This window comes from Anolis sagrei, chromosome 3 (assembly GCF_037176765.1).
Source record: "Anolis sagrei isolate rAnoSag1 chromosome 3, rAnoSag1.mat, whole genome shotgun sequence".
NCBI lineage: Eukaryota > Metazoa > Chordata > Lepidosauria > Squamata > Dactyloidae > Anolis > Anolis sagrei.
Window position 1 is genome coordinate 251,309,972 of NC_090023.1, and position 17,733 is coordinate 251,327,704.

The following is a 17,733-nucleotide window of genomic DNA, read 5'->3' on the forward strand; positions in this document are numbered from 1 at the left end:
TACCTTGTGTTTCCACTTTTGTAATAAGCAGCCCAAGCATTACTATACATCAAATAGACAAGTGACTAGGAATAAACTGTGTTCCCTTGAACACGAAGATTAAATCTATGAATCCAAAAGACATGAGGAAATGTGTATGTGTGTGCATGTCTATGCAAATATGCACATGTATGTAAATTCCAGAGATGCTTGTTTCTTTCACAGTATTTTCCAGTTTTTCTTGGCTTCTTTCCAGGGACACCCAGAAGAGTAAAATCACATTAAAAAACTTTTTCCTTTTAAAAATGTCTTATATCTTTGTACCAAACATTATATTGATTATGGAGCAGACCATTTTCTTTTCTCATTGAGATACAGATTCTTGGTCTCAATGTATGATTGGCCTGCTGGCAAATACTAAGTCACAGTGACAAACTGCAAAAAAGCTTGACCTTTGCCCTTGCCCAGTGACCTCATGTTCGATTTGGGCCTTAGACAACAAATACGTAATTAGATGTTGTTCAGCTTTGGACCTACAAACTGAGATAAAATTCAAATTTACAGCTTTTCATTTAAACTATTCTCTAACATTATAGTTATGATGACCAGAATACAACTATGTTTTTGTCCGTCTACATGTTTAATACCCTAAGCACAAAATGGTGAGCAATTTAACATATCCAGCAGACCTTTTGTATGCCAACTCTTTTGCATGGCAATCACTTTTAAAACATTAAGACAAAATTCCATTCTGTATTGTAGGCAGGACATGGAAATGTAGTAAACATTTTATATACTGATTCCCAATTTTAAATCTCAATATTATTATTTTTTTGGTTTTACCATCTATTTGGCCTAAAATGAGATAAACCTATTTAATTATATATTGAAATTATATATTGTTCACTCTGGTTGTTCTTTAATTGCTATTGGCACAATTACTTACTTACTTACTTAGGCGATCCCTCGTTGTCCGAGTATGATGGTCCTCCAATGTTCTTGTGGGTCCGTAAGTGGCTGTGGAGCCCTATTCTTGCCCTGCACCTTCTTCCGCAGTGAGGGCATTGGTTTCCAGGTGGAAGGCGGTCCCGGTCGGGGTTGGCTTGACGCGCCTTCCTCCTAGCACGTTTCTCTCTTTCACCCTCCACTCGTGCCTCCTCGAATTCTGCAGCACTGCTGGTCACAGCTGACCTCCAGCTGGAGCGCTCAAGGGCCAGGGCTTCCCAGTTCTCAGTGTCTATGCCAGAGTTTTTAAGGTTGGCTTTGAGCCCATCTTTAAATCTCTTTTCCTGTCCACCGACATTCCGTTTTCCGTTGTTAAGTTCGGAATAGAGCAACTGCTTTGGGAGACGGTGGTCAGGCATCCGGACAACGTGGCCAGCCCAGCGGAGTTGATGTTGGAGGACCATCGCTTCAATGCTGGTGGTCTTTGCTTCTTCCAGCACACTGACGTTTGTCCGCTTGTCTTCCCAGGAGATTTGCAGGATTTTCCGGAGGCAGCGCTGATGGAATCGTTCCAGGAGTTGCATGTGACGTCTGTAGACAGTCCACGTCTCACAGGCGTATAGCAGGGTTGGGAGGACAATAGCTTTATAGACAAGCACCTTGGTCTCCCTACGGATGTCCCGGTCCTCAAACACTCTCTGCTTCATTCGGGAAAATGCTGCACTTGCGGAGCTCAGGCGGTGTTGTATTTCAGCGTCGATGTTGACTTTGGTGGAGAGGTGGCTGCCAAGATAGCGGAAATGGTCCACATTTTCTAATGTTACGCCATTAAGCTGTATCTCTGGCATTGGGGAGGAGTTGGCTGGTGACTGCTGGAAGAGCACTTTGGTTTTCTCAATGTTCAGTGACAGGCCAAGCTTCGTGTATGCTTCTGCGAAGGTGTTTAGAGTGGCTTGTAGATCTTCTTCTGTATGCGCACAGACGACATTGTCATCAGCATACTGGAGTTCTATAACAGATGTTGTTGTAACTTTGGTTTTGGCTTTCAGTCTGCTGAGGTTAAACAGCTTGCCATCTGTCCGATAGATGATTTCCACTCCGGTGGGAAGCTTCCCATCAACAAGGTGAAGTATCATTGCGATGAAGATGGAGAATAGAGTTGGGGCAATAACACATCCCTGTTTGACACCCGATTCCACCTTAAATGGGTCACTTTGGGAGCCACTGCTGTCCAAGACTGTTGCCATCATGTCATCGTGGAGGAGCCGCAGGATGTTCACAAATTTGCTTGGGCACCCGATTTTGTGGAGGATGGTCCAGAGAGCGCTGCGATTCACTGTGTCGAATGCCTTTGCAAGGTCGATGAATGCCATGTACAGAGGTTGGTTTTGTTCTCTGCATTTTTCTTGGAGCTGTCGTGCAGTGAAGATCATGTCCACAGTTCCTCTGGAGGGGCGGAAGCCATTCTGGGATTCTGGGAGGGTGTCTTCTGAGAGGGGCAGAAGGCGGTTTGCAAGGATTCTTGCAAGGATTCCATGTGTCTATGCATATTGCTCACATATTTGATATAATATAGTAAATGACACTTACCAGTTTATTGTATTTTAACATTTCATATTTAACAAAATTTTGAATATAGAAAATATGAATTATCAAGATCAAAGAGAATCAGGTCCCTCTTCCTTCCATTATATGCTGTTAAAACCAACAAATATATTTATTGTTGTTGTTGTTCAGTCCCAAAGGGAATTCAGAGCAGCGCACAATTCAATGCCCTGCAATAATTGCTAAAACAATTCAACATTAACATTATTAAAATCACATAATCCAGTATGATAATCCAAGTAAGATCATAAGGGTGTTAGTGTAATTGTTTTGTGGCTTTGTTGTATTTAAGGACTCTTTTGTGAAAATTCTGCAAAAAGTCATTTTGCAGCAAATACAAGAGGTATGAAATTCGGCTAAACCCTGTGCTGTTTTAAGTGCCTGGATTTTTGTGGCCACCTGATTCCATTTTTTGATCTGGCACCGAAAAGATCCATTTTTGCTGCAGGAAGATTTGGCCACTTGGTGGCAATGGGGAAATTTCCTAGGCTCCCCTTTCCATCATTTTTTCTGCTTGTATCCTTCAACTAGACCTGGGTTTAAGGCATCAGACTTAAGAAACCATCCTTTCTGGGATCCTTTCTCCTTATATCCTTCAATAACACCTGGATTTAAGGCATCAAACTCAAGAAATCAACCTTTCTGGCATTGTTTCTCCTCAACACCCTTTTAATGAAGCTGAGTTAAGGCACCTTTTTAAAATATTTATTTCAGTGTGAGCCACACTGAAGAAGCATTAGTCATTTTTTTAAAAAATGACATAAATGACCTCATTTTATGGTGTCTTTAGAAATTGCAAGAAGATACCTCTATCCCACATTTGAAGCTTGCGTCATGTGAAGGGCACCATCGATGGCAGTTTCTTAATTGTGTAGAATGTAAATGCCTATATATTGCAATTTGAGTCAAAAAGCAAGACAAGTGATGCTGAGCTGCGAGCGGCTTTTAGATCACCAGTGGATTTGAGCATGATCTGTCTCCTTTGCCTAAAAGACACTTTGTGGCTTTCTTCTGTTCTGATTGGCTCAACAGGGAGGGCTCACAGGAAAATCCCTCTATGGCCACACATCTGCCTCTCAGCGCTCCGTGTGTAGCCAAATGAAACTGAAAGTAGTTGTACTCAGCCGCCGCGTGGTCTATTGCGGCCAAAAAAAAATGGTTGTGGCATACGTGCCATTACAGCTAGCTGAAAGAGCTGGAACAGCTGGAGCCCTTTTTGTAAAACAGATCTGTGCACAGCCCTAACAAATACTAGTACTTTGTTACTGCTGGTGCTGACAAAAACAATATTGGGCTTTTTGCTCTTGTTAACAAATTCTTTGGCTTTTGACATTTTTCGATGGAGTGTCTTCATATATCATGATACCTTTTCTCATCATGGATTGGAAAGTTTCCAAATATATACATATACATATACATATATAGTAGAAATTGTTAAAATTTTATAATTGAATGCTGCATCAGTTCTTACTCATTTTTAAAATCCCACTTTTGATTCACACAAATAAATATAATTATCTCATCTACCTTGTATCATGTCTATGGAAAATCAACATGATCATATGAAATGATTCTAGTGAGCTATGAGCTGATATACTTGGGAAGGCATGACCCTAGTGCCACAAAACAAGCAGGAAAAGTAGAATCAAAGCATAAAGTGGTGAAGAGCCACCTTGTGGCTTTTCAGCATATACAAGAAAAATGAGAAAATAGTTTAAAAAATCATTTGGTCTATTTTTAAAAGACGAGAGTCAAAGAAGTACCAATCATCTTATTCTCTAAGCTCTCGTTGCTTTAAGTGATAAAATGTGAATGTGTAAATCTACAGAAGATATGCTCCATCCCAAGAGATCCTGTGATGCAATATTTGGGCTACTCTGGGGAAAAGGAGGTAGACAGGCTGTCAACAGACAAGGCAGAGAATGGACTTGGTTCATTGATTGTAAGGTTAAATATAATATGTTGATGTATGGGCTTCAGAACAGGACCAGCCCAAAGTATAGAAGAAACCAGACAAGACAGTATCTATATAGAGAGAAAGATGGATTCGATCAACTATAGAAATTAAAACTATAGAAATTAAAGCCCTTTGTGGCTTCCAGGATAGAGGATTGAGAAGTGATTATGATGAGGAATTACTCAATATTTTAGAGTGACATGGTATGCTTCTGTTTTACTGCATGGTCTCCAGTGTCACAAAATGTTATTATCATCAGCCTTGCTCAGAGTTACAATAAGCACACAACACGTCTGAACCAGAGCAGAGTGGCCATGTCATATGGGCAGTGCTATACTGCTTTCATTTACCACAGTTTCAATTTTCCCTCTATAAACAGTCAGCAAATAAAGGGATATTATTGCCTGTCAGCGGCCACTAATTGATTGTTCTGAAGAAAGCATGTTTAGGAACAGTTTTATAGCTATGTTTTTTTTTCTGCTATCAAAACAAACATTTTCTTTGGCTTTCCCCCTCTTAAACAATTCTCCCCTTCATTAAATTTTCCTTCACTCCTCAAATCTCTAGAATTATAGAGGGTAAGACATTGAACATCATTCACACCTAGAATTCATATTTGCTGTGTTTACATTCCTCTGGTCACTTTGCTTACCCCTTTTTTTGGCTGCCTAAATTGTATTTCCAAATGCTCAATGGAAGTCTTCAGTTAATGCAATGTTAGGTATTTGAGGAGTGACGAAAAAGTTCATTTGGTGTTCAATGTTAATTTGAACACTCCCTCCCCCCACCCACCCCAAATAGCTAGATGATAATATCCAGCATTATTCCACTTTTTAATTAAAACTCTTGTTTTTTATTAAGTAAAAGGATGAAGATAGATAGATGATGATGATAGATGATAGATGATAGATGATAGATAGATAGATAGATAGATAGATAGATAGATGTCCCGTACCACCAATAAGGAGTTCTGAGGATGGGGCTTTGTATTGTGTGTTCAGTGAAGTATCTTTTTAAGTAACTTTCCAAAGCTGTTTGAACATTATATTCACTCTTAATAAAGTATTGATTCCTGCTTATTATTTTGCTATTGCTCTAATAATAAAAATGTTGAAAATCAATTTGCATGCAAATATGGACTGAACATGTCTAGCTACTTGGTTAAACACAGGTCAACCTGTGATAAGACCAGAAAGTTCTTTGCTATTATAGATATAATCTACAAAACACTCTTTTTAGACCTCATGAATGCTATTTCCAATTGAGGCTTTTGAAAAGATCTTCTAACACCTTTGAGAATTTACAATAATTTCTCCACAGTCTTCACTCTTCTAATTTTCAAAAACCCACCTTTAAAAAAAATGCATCCTACAAAACACCATGGTTTGAAAAAACAAAAAAGAAAATCATAATTCTGGAAATTAAACTTTGAAATAATGTCATCTATTTTTAGAAGGTTAGTCAAACTTTCACCAAAACAGCAAAAAGAAAAAAATCCACAAAAGTATCAAAGCAAGCTCATATAATGATTACTTCCCCTTGAACTTCATGTTAATGGAGACATTAGAATTTGCAAAGCCAAAATGAATGATGTAAGAGGAACTAGGAGAAATTCATAAAAACATTTCCCCACAGTTAGGCTTTATTTCAGCTTTACATTATGAGATCACTGTTGCCACTCCCTCCCTACATCAGGAATACCATCTTGAGCTGAAAAGTAATCACAATAACAAAAAAAACACATATTGTTTCCTACCTCCCATCCATGACTAGGATCTTGAAGACCTGGCCGATGTTCTCCTGCATATGGTCCAAATCTTTCACCTACTTCAATCTTCCTTTTGGTCCATATACCTAATCCAGCTCCAATAATATTTGATTCTCGAAGCTCAAACTCAGATGGAATTGCGATGTCATCAGGAATGTATATTGGAGCTCTGTAAGGAGATCCTTCCTTTGGTGTGAAGGCTTCACTTGACGTTGCTGGAGAAGATTGTTCATGAATGCTGAGTGACAAAGTGCTTGGTTCTCCATCATTTTCAGGTGCCTCTTCCAAAAGAATTTCATGGAAGCTTTCATATACACACTCATTATCTGAAAAAGATTCCAAACATTAAAATCAGAAAGATAAAGTGTGCTAGGGAGCTATTTGGACAAACTTATTGTGATATGCTATCACATGCAGCATATTGCAGGTACACCCTATCCTTTTAGCTATATAGCGGCTTTGAGTAAAAAGTATTTCCACATATGCAAGTTAAGAAACCCAGGTTGCTTACCACACATCTCCATCCAAACCCATTTGATTCCAGAAGAATCATAATTCCTAGGAGCAACCTTTTGTGGAGAGAAAGTTGGCATAAGTGGGCTGAAAATCGGACACTCCAATGTAAACGGATGGAAGCAGTTCCAGCTAAGGCAACGCTACCGTTGGATATAAAGATTATTATTAAAGCTTTTGATAGCTTGATACAAGGAAAATCTACATAAATATCTGCCTCTAAATGACATCTTTAACTATTATCAAGTCTCTACCAAACATGCATCTTTCTGGGAAGCTACACTGTATAGGCAGCTCTTCACACATCCATTCCTTCAGCAGAGTACCTTGTAAGAAAACTGCTTGTTTACTTCTCTGCTTATACCACATTTTTCTATGATGAAATCAAACTAACAATGGGTTTCATATAAAAGTATACATCAAAACAAAACTTAAAATCAGTCTAGCAATAAAACAAAAGAAGTGAAAAGAAGTGAAAATAGTCCCATAAAAGCCATAGCAGCTACAATAGACTAAAAAAAAAGTCGTCATTAGTCACTGATGAAAAAAATAATAATGCCGAAATTGAGCAATCTTAAGAGACAGTGTGAAACCAAGCAAAGAGCAGGGCACCCAAATCTGTCTTGGGAAACTATTGTACACTTAAGTTACCACAAATGAAAATGACTTTTCGCTCATTCCTCAAGTCATTCAATTTTTGACAAAGGAATAATGAAAACGATGTCAACAACTGAGCACATCTTTCTAGCAGGTTCATAAAAGAGCCAGCGATTCTTCAATAGGGCCTTTTAGGAACTTAAAAGGCAAAGCTAGAATTCCAAATTGAACATGTAAAGTAAAATTGAAACAGTTTGCTATCAATGGCAGTCCCACATAGACTATTTATTTATTGTGTCAGGAGCAACCAGACAGTTGTATTACATTTTTAACAAACAAACAAACAAATAAACAAAACACAAAGTTTGCAAGCTTGGTAGTTGATTAAATGTCCTTTGACCAGTATCTGGCCACTTGGAGTGCCTCTGGTGTTGCCACAAGGAGGTCCTCCATTGTGCATGTGGCAGGGCTCAGGTTGCATTGCAGTAGGTGGTCAGTGGTTTGCTCTTCTCCACAGACACGGCCCTAGGTAATTTTCAACAATAAGCAAACAGTATTTTGGCGCCCCCCTCCCCCCAACTAATTACTGATATATATTTTCGTTCGTCATGGGAGTTCTGTGTGCCATATTTGGTTCAATTCCATCATTGGTGGAGTTGAGAATGCTCTTTGGTTGTAGGCGAACTATACATCCCAGTAACTACAACTCGCATATGTCAAGGTTTATTTTCCCTCAAGAGCGCCTCAAGAGTGCCCCTGGGCAAAATCAACTATACTGCAAATGCTTACTTTGCGTAATGGGTTGAGCCGCCCCTGCTTCTCCACACTCACATGTCGTGGATTCAACTTTGTATCCCCATTTCTTAAGATTGGCTCTGCATCTCGTGGTGCCAGAGCACAGTCTGTTCAACGCCTTCCAAGTCGCCCAGTTTTCTGTGTGCCCAGGGGGGAGTCTCTCATTTGGTATCAGCCATTGATTGAGGTTCTGCTTTTGAGCCTGCCGCTTTTGGACTCTCACTTGCTGGGGTGTTCCAGTGAGTGTCTCTGTAGATCTTAGAAAACTATTTCTTGATTTAAGTCATTGACGTGCTGGCTGATACCCAAACAAGTGATGAGCTGGAGATGTCACTGCCTTGGTCCTTTCACTATTGGCTGCTACTTCCCACATAGACTGTATCACAATAATCCAACCCACAAGTGAGCTAGGATCTGAGTGACCAAGCTAGGTTTGATTCCCCCCACAAATGTTGTAAATGGTGAATGAGAGAAAAACAGTCCTGGCTTGTTAGGAATTTCAAAAAGGAATATAGAAAGGAGCCATCAGTAGCAACCAAACAGGACTTTTAGAAATATCCACAAATGAAAACTGTGATGACATCTACCAGAAACCAGTTAGTTAAAAGACATTAATTAAGTTATGTCAAGGCTGAGTTATAGTTTATATTGATCACAATAAGAAAGACTCTTCGGGGTGACTTGTACTCATCACAGTCACAACTCATAGGAGTAACTTGCTATAGGGAACCTTCTGACCTGCTTGCTGCTACCACAAATGTCTTGCTTGGTTCTGTGAAATATGGTGACTATGTGGAATAACTGTCACATTTCAGAAAACTTCCATGAGGAAAACATAATACATATGTATGTGTGTATTTTGTTTTGTTTTTAAAAACAGATGAAAGGACTAGAGTCATTTTGTACAAGTTTCCAACAGTCCCAAACTACAACAAAACAACAGTAGCCTTCAGTGGTTATTTATCTTGGTATATACCTAGTCTCTAAAAAGTAGCATTTCATTTAGCTATTCCAGTTAATAGATATTGACAGACCTTTCATTGTTAAAATTGTTTAAGTCCCCCTTTTCCATTAAAAATATCTAAGCTAGTAGCCATTACAACACTTTGTTCAGTAAGTTCTGTTACAATTGTGAGTGGGAAACCTCCCTTTATTTGTTTAGAAACCACTGACAATCAGCTTCTCTTGGATGCCCATGAAAGAAACTGACAAAATTAAACAGAATTGAGACATTTATATGTATTTATACTTTTCATCTCTTCACAAGAGACCAAGGTCGCTTATGGTGGTTTAGTTGTCATATCAGGTTAACACCTAAGTCCAAACGCTACTTATTTGTCTTTGGCCAACTCTGTAGTACTGTAGCTTTAGAAAGCGCAGTGTTAAGCGAATTTTAGTCTGCATATGCAACACAATGAGATTTAAGGAGTGGAATGGACTGTGGGTTTCATTCTCTATGAGACAGGAGTGGGACGTACATTTTTTAAAAGTATTTCCTAGTTTTCTTTTTTCTTAATGGCAGGAAAAATCATGGCAGTTGCAGCAGAATGATAGCACTATAATGGTGTCGTGTGAATTGGCCCTAGGTCACCAGCATGCCACAAAAGTGGTGTATTTGGGAGGGAACTAATACTTAATCCTGGAACACATATCTACTCTAAAAGAAATCTTATAGAACTCACAGTTCAGTATATCTACTATAAAATAAACCCTGTGGGGTTCAGAATATCTGCTATAAAATGAATGGCATGGTGTTCCCAGTGAAATACTATAGGATTGCAATACTCCAGTCTTCAATACAGCAAGAAGAGGCAGGTAGCTAAATGATGGTGCAGCAAAATTGGAGCGACACCCTCTAGTTTTAAGGGTTAGAAATTGCCAATTTCAATGCCACAATGTTTACATTACACATGTATCATTTAAATGTACATTACTTTCACATTTCTAGTGGAATAGGGAAGAACAAGAGAAAATCAACGGGTGGTTTTGTTGCTACCTGACATATTTCTTTGTCTCAACACTTATTTTGATAAAGTTTTTTCCACTGGATATTCCTACATTTCTCAAAATGCGCTAGTAAACACCACAGTTGCTGACCAAGAATTTGTTAATAGATCTTTCCCACACTGAATTTCAAATATTCCTTAGTATCATGTTGCAAAAAAATAAATAGTACTTACATCAATTAGCTGAAAGAAAACATCTCATTGCTACTTTGCAAGTGACTATTGGAAAAATATTGGCAAGAGCATTTCCCAGCCAATAATTCATAACGTCTAATCTGATTATAACTACATTTCTAAACATGTTCCAAATCACCCAAGCTGTACAGGTCAGAGAAAAGTGTACTTTCACACTTTTCTGTTAATGAGAGGCTTTCTTTGTTCAGAGAAAGCATCCTGTGATGTTTGCAAAAGGGGCCAAATCCTCATGGGTTCTAAAGGTATTTCATGTCTTGATCTCTTAATCCTTATGAAAACAGATGTTGGGGGGAAGGCATCCTTAATTTCCTCAGCCGGCATAATTTATCTCCGCACAAAACAAGGTCCACCAAACATAAACTTGGGAAGTCATATATACACAATTGTTGAAGATTGGAATTCCAGGCAGACCTCTTTAAGATCATAAAATTGTCCCCATTAGGAATTGGCTAATATAATTGCAATGTCTGCTCTGGGAAAATAGAATAGATTAAGCAACATGGAAGCTTAGACATTTCCCTTCATTAAAAAAAAGTCCTCGTTGCTACTTTGCAATAAAAACATGAGCAAGCTTCAAAGGAAACCCTGTAGGAAAGGTTAATTGCTACTAAAAGACTAGGGTGGACACCGGCGTGTGCAGATTTTACCCAAACGTGTTATGTTGGCAGGAAAGAATGCACACAGCCAGCACTGGGATGTTCCTGATGAAGATGATAGAGCAGGTCCGTGCCAAGGGTAATGCCGGCGCTTTAACCTCTCTGGAGTCTGGGGTCAGTTTAAACAGTAACCCGGGCTTCTGTGTGGAACACAAGGAGGAGGCTGCCCTTCCTTCCACTTGGAAAAATGCTTAACTATTTAGTATCCTTTTTCCATTCCAAAGACCATAAAAGATTGCAACAGAATGGTTGAGAGAGTACGTTAGGGAATTTATAACAGCCAGTGCCCCTTCACCTTCAGCTGCAGTAGCTAATAAGCCAAATATAGAGACTAGCTTATAGTTAGCAAGAAAAGCTCAATGCAACAGAAGACCAGACCCCAGTGTATCCAGCAATTCCATAAACAAGCTGTGCTAGAATAGAATATTGGATATGCTGAAAATTCAGCATTTTTTGATTGAGAAGTTCCTCTAACCCAGCATTTCTCAACCTGGGGGTCGGGAGCCGTGGGGGGGGATCACAAGGGGGGTTTCAGAGGGCTCCCCAAAAACCATCAGAAAATATTTCTGGTGGTCTTAGAAATCCTTTTGGCAGAGAAGGCTGAAGATCTCTCTGCCTGTCCTCTTTCTTTTTGGAAACATGCGGTGAATCCTTCCACTAAAAGCCTTCCTCCTGCTCTTTGAATGTAGGTGAACTACAACTCCAAAACTCAAGGTCAATGCCCGCCAATCCCTTCCAGTATTTTTTGTTGGTCATGGGAGTTCAGTGTGCCAAGTTTGGTTCAATTCCATCATTGGTGGAGTTCAGAATGCTCTTTGATTGCAAGTGAACTACAAATCCCAACAATTACAACTCCCAAATGACAAAATCAATCCTATGCAACCCCACCAGTATTCAAATTTGGGCGTATCAGGTTTTTGTGTCAAATTTGGTCAAGTGAATGAAAATAAATCCTACATATCAGATATTTACATTACTATTAATAATCATAGAAAAATTATAGGTATGAAATAGCAACAAAATAATGTTATGGTTGGAGGTCACCACAACATGAGGAACTGTATTAAGGGGTCACAGAATTAGGAAGGTTGAGAACCACTGCTCTAACCCATTAAAGCATGTTTCTAGCCTTGTGACTGAATAAATATGTTGGATGTATTGTGGCTTCATCATGGAATTTCAGAGTCAAAAAACCTCAGAAAATTAACAGGTACTATTAGTATGGAACAATCTTTCATTCGGTCTTCATAGTTTTACAACCATCTACTGAATTTTTGATGTTTTCCTGTTTTGTTCCTTTAAGGCGAGAACCTTCTCCAAATGTTTATACCTCAGTTTGCATATCTCAGCTAAACTTAAACACTATCAGGAACCAGTTGCTGCAGAAGGTAAAAATATGGCAAGTATGTCCCTTGAAAATTGAAACTGTTTATATTTGATTGTAGCATGTACATAATTAGCTAAAATAAATATACCTATTTACTTATTTTATATTCCTTCTTTCTCCTGAGACAGCAGAAGAGCATTAGACACTTTAAATAATTAGCAGCCTAATTCCACTTATGTTCATTTGTAATGTGAATTCCTTAACCCAAATCCAGCAATATGATGTTAGTTACTTTACTAATTACATATATCAATGGCAAATGTGAGGTTTTGTTTTTAAACATTTCTATTTTTTTAGAAAAATTCTCCAGTCTTACAAGGATAGGATGCACAATACCACATGGAAAACTTTGCAGTGAACAAGCCTTCAAAAACCTATTATAATAATGAACATTATTATTCTCATCACATATACAAATGTGAAGAAATCAAAAGTCTCATTATACATCTGTTACTTGTGGCAAATAGTTGGCTAGACATGCCAGAAGCCCTATGGAACTGCAGAAAACTACTCAACTCATTAATATTATTCAATCTGAGTTATGACCCATTTCTAGACAATGTTTGATTTTATTGCACTATACAAATCCACATTCTGATAAAATTCACTCTGTATACAAGTTGAAAATGCCAATGGAGTTACTTTAAGGTTGACATATATGTGTAAATCAGATTAGAATCAGATTTTTGTCATTAGTTAAAAATCTATAGAGTTTCTCCTGCCTGTAGCAGAAAGAGAGAGAAAATGCTCATCTAATCTTAAGTGTTTCTTGTATCTGTATGTCTTGGTACAGCAGTTTTACATAATACTATTACTTACTTTTGCAACACAATCCTCACACCCCCAATTTTTGATTGTTAGCCTATTTGCAGTGAAGGATTCTCTGTACATACTTTGTGTAAGGAATGGCAGTGAAAGTTCTAACACAAAGACATAGCACTACAAAAGATTAGAAAGGCAGTCCTAAACTAACATCAAGAGTCACTGCCTCTTTCTGAAAATCAATGATGAGAATAATAACCAAGTTTGAGCTCCGCAACCATATGATTGACAAATCAGAGTCCCTCTTTTACTTATGGAAAAAGAAAGCTTTAACATTTTTGTAGAGAACCCTGAAATAAGAAAGTAATAGCACCACTCTATTTTGCTTTGGTCAGATCTCACCTAGAATTCCGTGTCTGCTTCTGGAACAATTCAAGAAGGATGTTGATAAGCTGGAATGTGTCCACAGATGGGCAATCAAAATGGTAAAGGTCTGGAAGCCAAGCCCTATGGGAAGCAGATGAGGGAACTGGGGATATTTAGCTTGGAGAAGAGAAGGCTGAAATGGGATGTGGTAGCCATGTTTAAATACTTGAAATAATGTGATACTGTGGAGGGAGACAAGCTTGCTTTTTGCTCCTCCAAGGACTAAGACATTAGATTCAAACTACAGGATAAAAGATTCCATGTAAACATTAGGAAAACTTCCTGAAGGTAAGAGCTGTTTGATAGTGGAATATGCTGTCTCAAAGTGTCATGGGAGACTCCTCTGGAGTTTGTAAACAGAGACTGGATGAGCATTTGTCTGCCAACCCACGAAGAAACGCACGAGAATAGAAGACACAACACCAATGTTTTGGATTCAAATTGGGCAACTTTTATTTAACGTTACCTATTTAATTTCTTAACTTAACTCAAGGGTGTAAGGAACTGGTGTAACCTAACCCAGGTAGCATCACTACCCGACAATAACAATTTCCGGGCGAAGCACCTGGTTTTCGGTAATCAAACCGTATCACCATCAAGGGAAAGGAATGAGGAGTCTCTTCCAGAGCTCTTGTATCGAGACTCCTTCCAAATAAAGGCCATTAACACACCTCACCCTTTACACTGTAGGTGAGTGTTTAACTTAAGGGCCTTTCACCCCTTAAAGGGGTGCCCTAGGTGCACACCGACTAAAGGAATTTCCCTATCTATTTAAGCCTGGCCTATTTAACGCGTAGCCCACTTCCTCTATCTAGCCCCTAAACAGTATAGGGTAGGCAAAAAACCTCTCCTATAAAACAAGAAGAGGAAAAAATTCCTACCCGGCTCCGCAGGCAACCGCAAATTATACTGTTAATGGGCGGGAGTGGTGGGCCAACTTCCAGGCGTGGAATGAGCCTGGGAGGGCCTGGCCTGTGTTAGCAGGCCACGCCCCCGGATGTTCTGGAGGGTTCCTCCAGAACTCCTCCCTGCCTCGTGTGAGGCAGACAAATGTTTTTTCTCTCCCCATTTCTTGGGGAGAGGAAAACTGTTGTCTGCCAACCCACGAAGAAACGCACGAGAATAGAAGACACAACACCAATGTTTTGGATTCAAATTGGGCAACTTTTATTTAACGTTACCTATTTAATTTCTTAACTTAACTCAAGGGTGTAAGGAACTGGTGTAACCTAACCCAGGTAGCATCACTACCCGACAATAACAATTTCCGGGCGAAGCACCTGGTTTTCGGTAATCAAACCGTATCACCATCAAGGGAAAGGAATGAGGAGTCTCTTCCAGAGCTCTTGTATCGAGACTCCTTCCAAATAAAGGCCATTAACACACCTCACCCTTTACACTGTAGGTGAGTGTTTAACTTAAGGGCCTTTCACCCCTTAAAGGGGTGCCCTAGGTGCACACCGACTAAAGGAATTTCCCTATCTATTTACGCCACGGATTGGGGGCAAATGTCCATTTAGCCCCCATCCCCCACCAATTCCTCTAACACCCCTCTAATACCTTCCTGTAAATCTAATGAAAATCGTTGGTTGCCCAATTCTGAAAGATGTACTCAATCACCACAATACAACCTCTCGTCGTCACGTGTGATGTTTGGGTATTCAATGTAATGACCCCTCCGCTGGATCATGAACAGTCGCATGGCCCAGTGCACTCGTTTTCTGGCTTTCTCGAGCCTTCCCACGTCGCCTCCTTCCAGCCACTAGCAACGAGGTATGATAGCAGACCAAACGACGTGCACCCTGGGCCATGACCAACAAATCCTTCGAATGTCCGCCCGTGCTTACAAAAGAGGGCTTTGCCTGCTAACAGGCCCACATCGTTACCACCGAGGTGGATAACCAACACATCAGGAGGAAAAACCACTCCCGGCATCAAACAACGAAGGGGGCACAAACCGTCCCAACGCAGGCTTCTCATGCCTCTCCATTCCACCGTTGCCGTGGAAGAGAGACCCAAGTGCTGGCCATAGGCAGTCCTGTGGGCCTCTCTCACTGCCCAGAAGACATAACTGTGTCCGCAGACCAGTACCATTCTTCTATGTGCCAGCCCTGCGTGAACAGTCGCATGGCCCAGTGCACTCGTTTTCTGGCTTTCTCGAGCCTTCCCACGTCGCCTCCTTCCAGCCACTAGCAACGAGGTATGATAGCAGACCAAACGACGTGCACCCTGGGCCATGACCAACAAATCCTTCGAATGTCCGCCCGTGCTTACCAAAAGAGGGCTTTGCCTGCTAACAGGCCCACATCGTTACCACCGAGGTGGATAACCAACACATCAGGAGGAAAAACCACTCCCGGCATCAAACAACAAAGGGGCACAAACCGTCCCAACGCAGGCTTCTCATGCCTCTCCATTCCACCGTTGCCGTGGAAGAGAGACCCAAGTGCTGGCCATAGGCAGTCTTGTGGGCCTCTCTCACTGCCCAGAAGACATAACTGTCCGCAGACCAGGACCCTTCTTCTATGTGCCAGCCCTGCGTGGCCTGTGACGGTAATGATAACTAGGCTGAAACCAACCGTATGTAACTTCTGGTCTGTTTTGGAAGTTCTAGTTCTGATTTCCACACTATCTTAAAAAACTTTGATGTCGGAAACCAAAAATGCGCGGTGTGAGGTATCGTTATTGGCTAATGTCACCAATTCACTCACGCGTAGCTGCAAAACGTGCATTCCACGCCGCCGCCTGATATAAAAACTATTCATAATATGATGTGTGGGGAACATGGCTCAAGGGCCGGGATCTGAAAATCCTCCTAAAGCCGCAACGCAAGTAATTTGCTGCAGCTCTGTAAGGCTAACTTTCCAGCCAGCAACTAAGCGGACCCGCTTTGATCGGGCTGGGGCCCTTTTGGAACATTTACTTGTCCTGGGTTCCTTCTACTGAACTGGGCGCCTCTTGGCTCACCTCTTGTGGGTTTTCCCTTGTAACAACTATTGGTTGCGTGGTTACCCTGGCATATTGCACAGGCGTGCTGATATTTACAGTCATCGCGGGCGCAAGCTCCCTGGGCCGACAAGTATAAAGCGCCAGTAAAACAAATTGACAATGTTTTATCACTTATATATATAGGGCAATGCATAACTGCTTAAATCTGTGCCTAACCGACTCTTATATAGTTATAACGTAATAGTCCGAGGCTCACCCTAAGCTCACCCTTCAAGTGACCCACTGTTCAAGCAACTAATATGCTATTTACTTGTGTTTGCTTTACCTAAAGGCAGAGCTCTCAAAATGCCATGCAAGGGAAGCCAAGGCTAGACCGGGCATCTTGATGAACTCCCATTTGCATTGCTTCTTGCTGCGAGGTTATCCCAAGTTGTGGCTGACATCAGGAGCTCACCCCACACCCAAGTAATCAGAGCCTATCGCTGTGCCTATTGATCTATTCACATTTGCATTAAGTCTCACTGTGAGGCTATCGCAAGCTGGAGCTAACATCAGGAGCTCACCCCACACCCACGTAATCAGCGCCTATCGCTGGGCCTATTGATCTTTCACATACCCTTTTGTCTTTGCAGCTGTTGTGCTGGGCCTCCCTGTCGAAAGGGCTGACTCTCTTTAGTGTTTTGTATAGTATGGCCGCTATCGGCCTTCTCACCAGAAACTGCTCTGGTTGTATTCATTACCTCCATCCACAATTGACTGTCGATGAGGTCCCATCGCTTGTTAGGCATCGTGGCAGCCTCAGAACAAAAGCGGCTATCGTAAACAAGCCACGCCTGACCAGTGTAGTTGACATATGCCCCATATATTAGATTTTGATATTTAAACAAGGCCTTGGCCCTGTAATCCTTTAGGGCCGCCCACATTCTTCTTCGGCGCCATCCTGAAAGGAAAATAACCAGTGACTGTGTCAATAAGTATATAGCGCCAGTATAACAAATTGACGAAGACTTTGTCCCTTATATATATCTAAACATATAGGGCAACACGTTTGCATTGAGTCTTGCTGTGAGGTTATCACAAGTTGGAGCTGACATCAGGAGCTCGCCCCGCACCCAAGTAGCCGGAGCCTACCATTGGGCCTATTGATCTACTCCCATTTGCATTGAGTCTTGCTGTGAGGTTATCACAAGTTG

The 17,733-nt window shown here is 40.7% G+C and overlaps 1 protein-coding gene across 9 annotated transcripts in view; it reads right to left on the reverse strand.

The window, feature by feature from the left end:
• MECOM (MDS1 and EVI1 complex locus) overlaps positions 1–17,733 on the reverse strand; it is a 558,130-nt gene that overhangs the window by 290,211 nt on the left and 250,186 nt on the right. For all 9 annotated transcript variants that reach the window (XM_060767550.2, XM_060767551.2, XM_060767555.2 and 6 more), the window contains exon 2: positions 6,243–6,580. In XM_060767550.2, the coding sequence (XP_060623533.1) occupies positions 6,243–6,580 (338 nt within the window). The remainder of the gene's footprint in view (positions 1–6,242; positions 6,581–17,733) is intronic.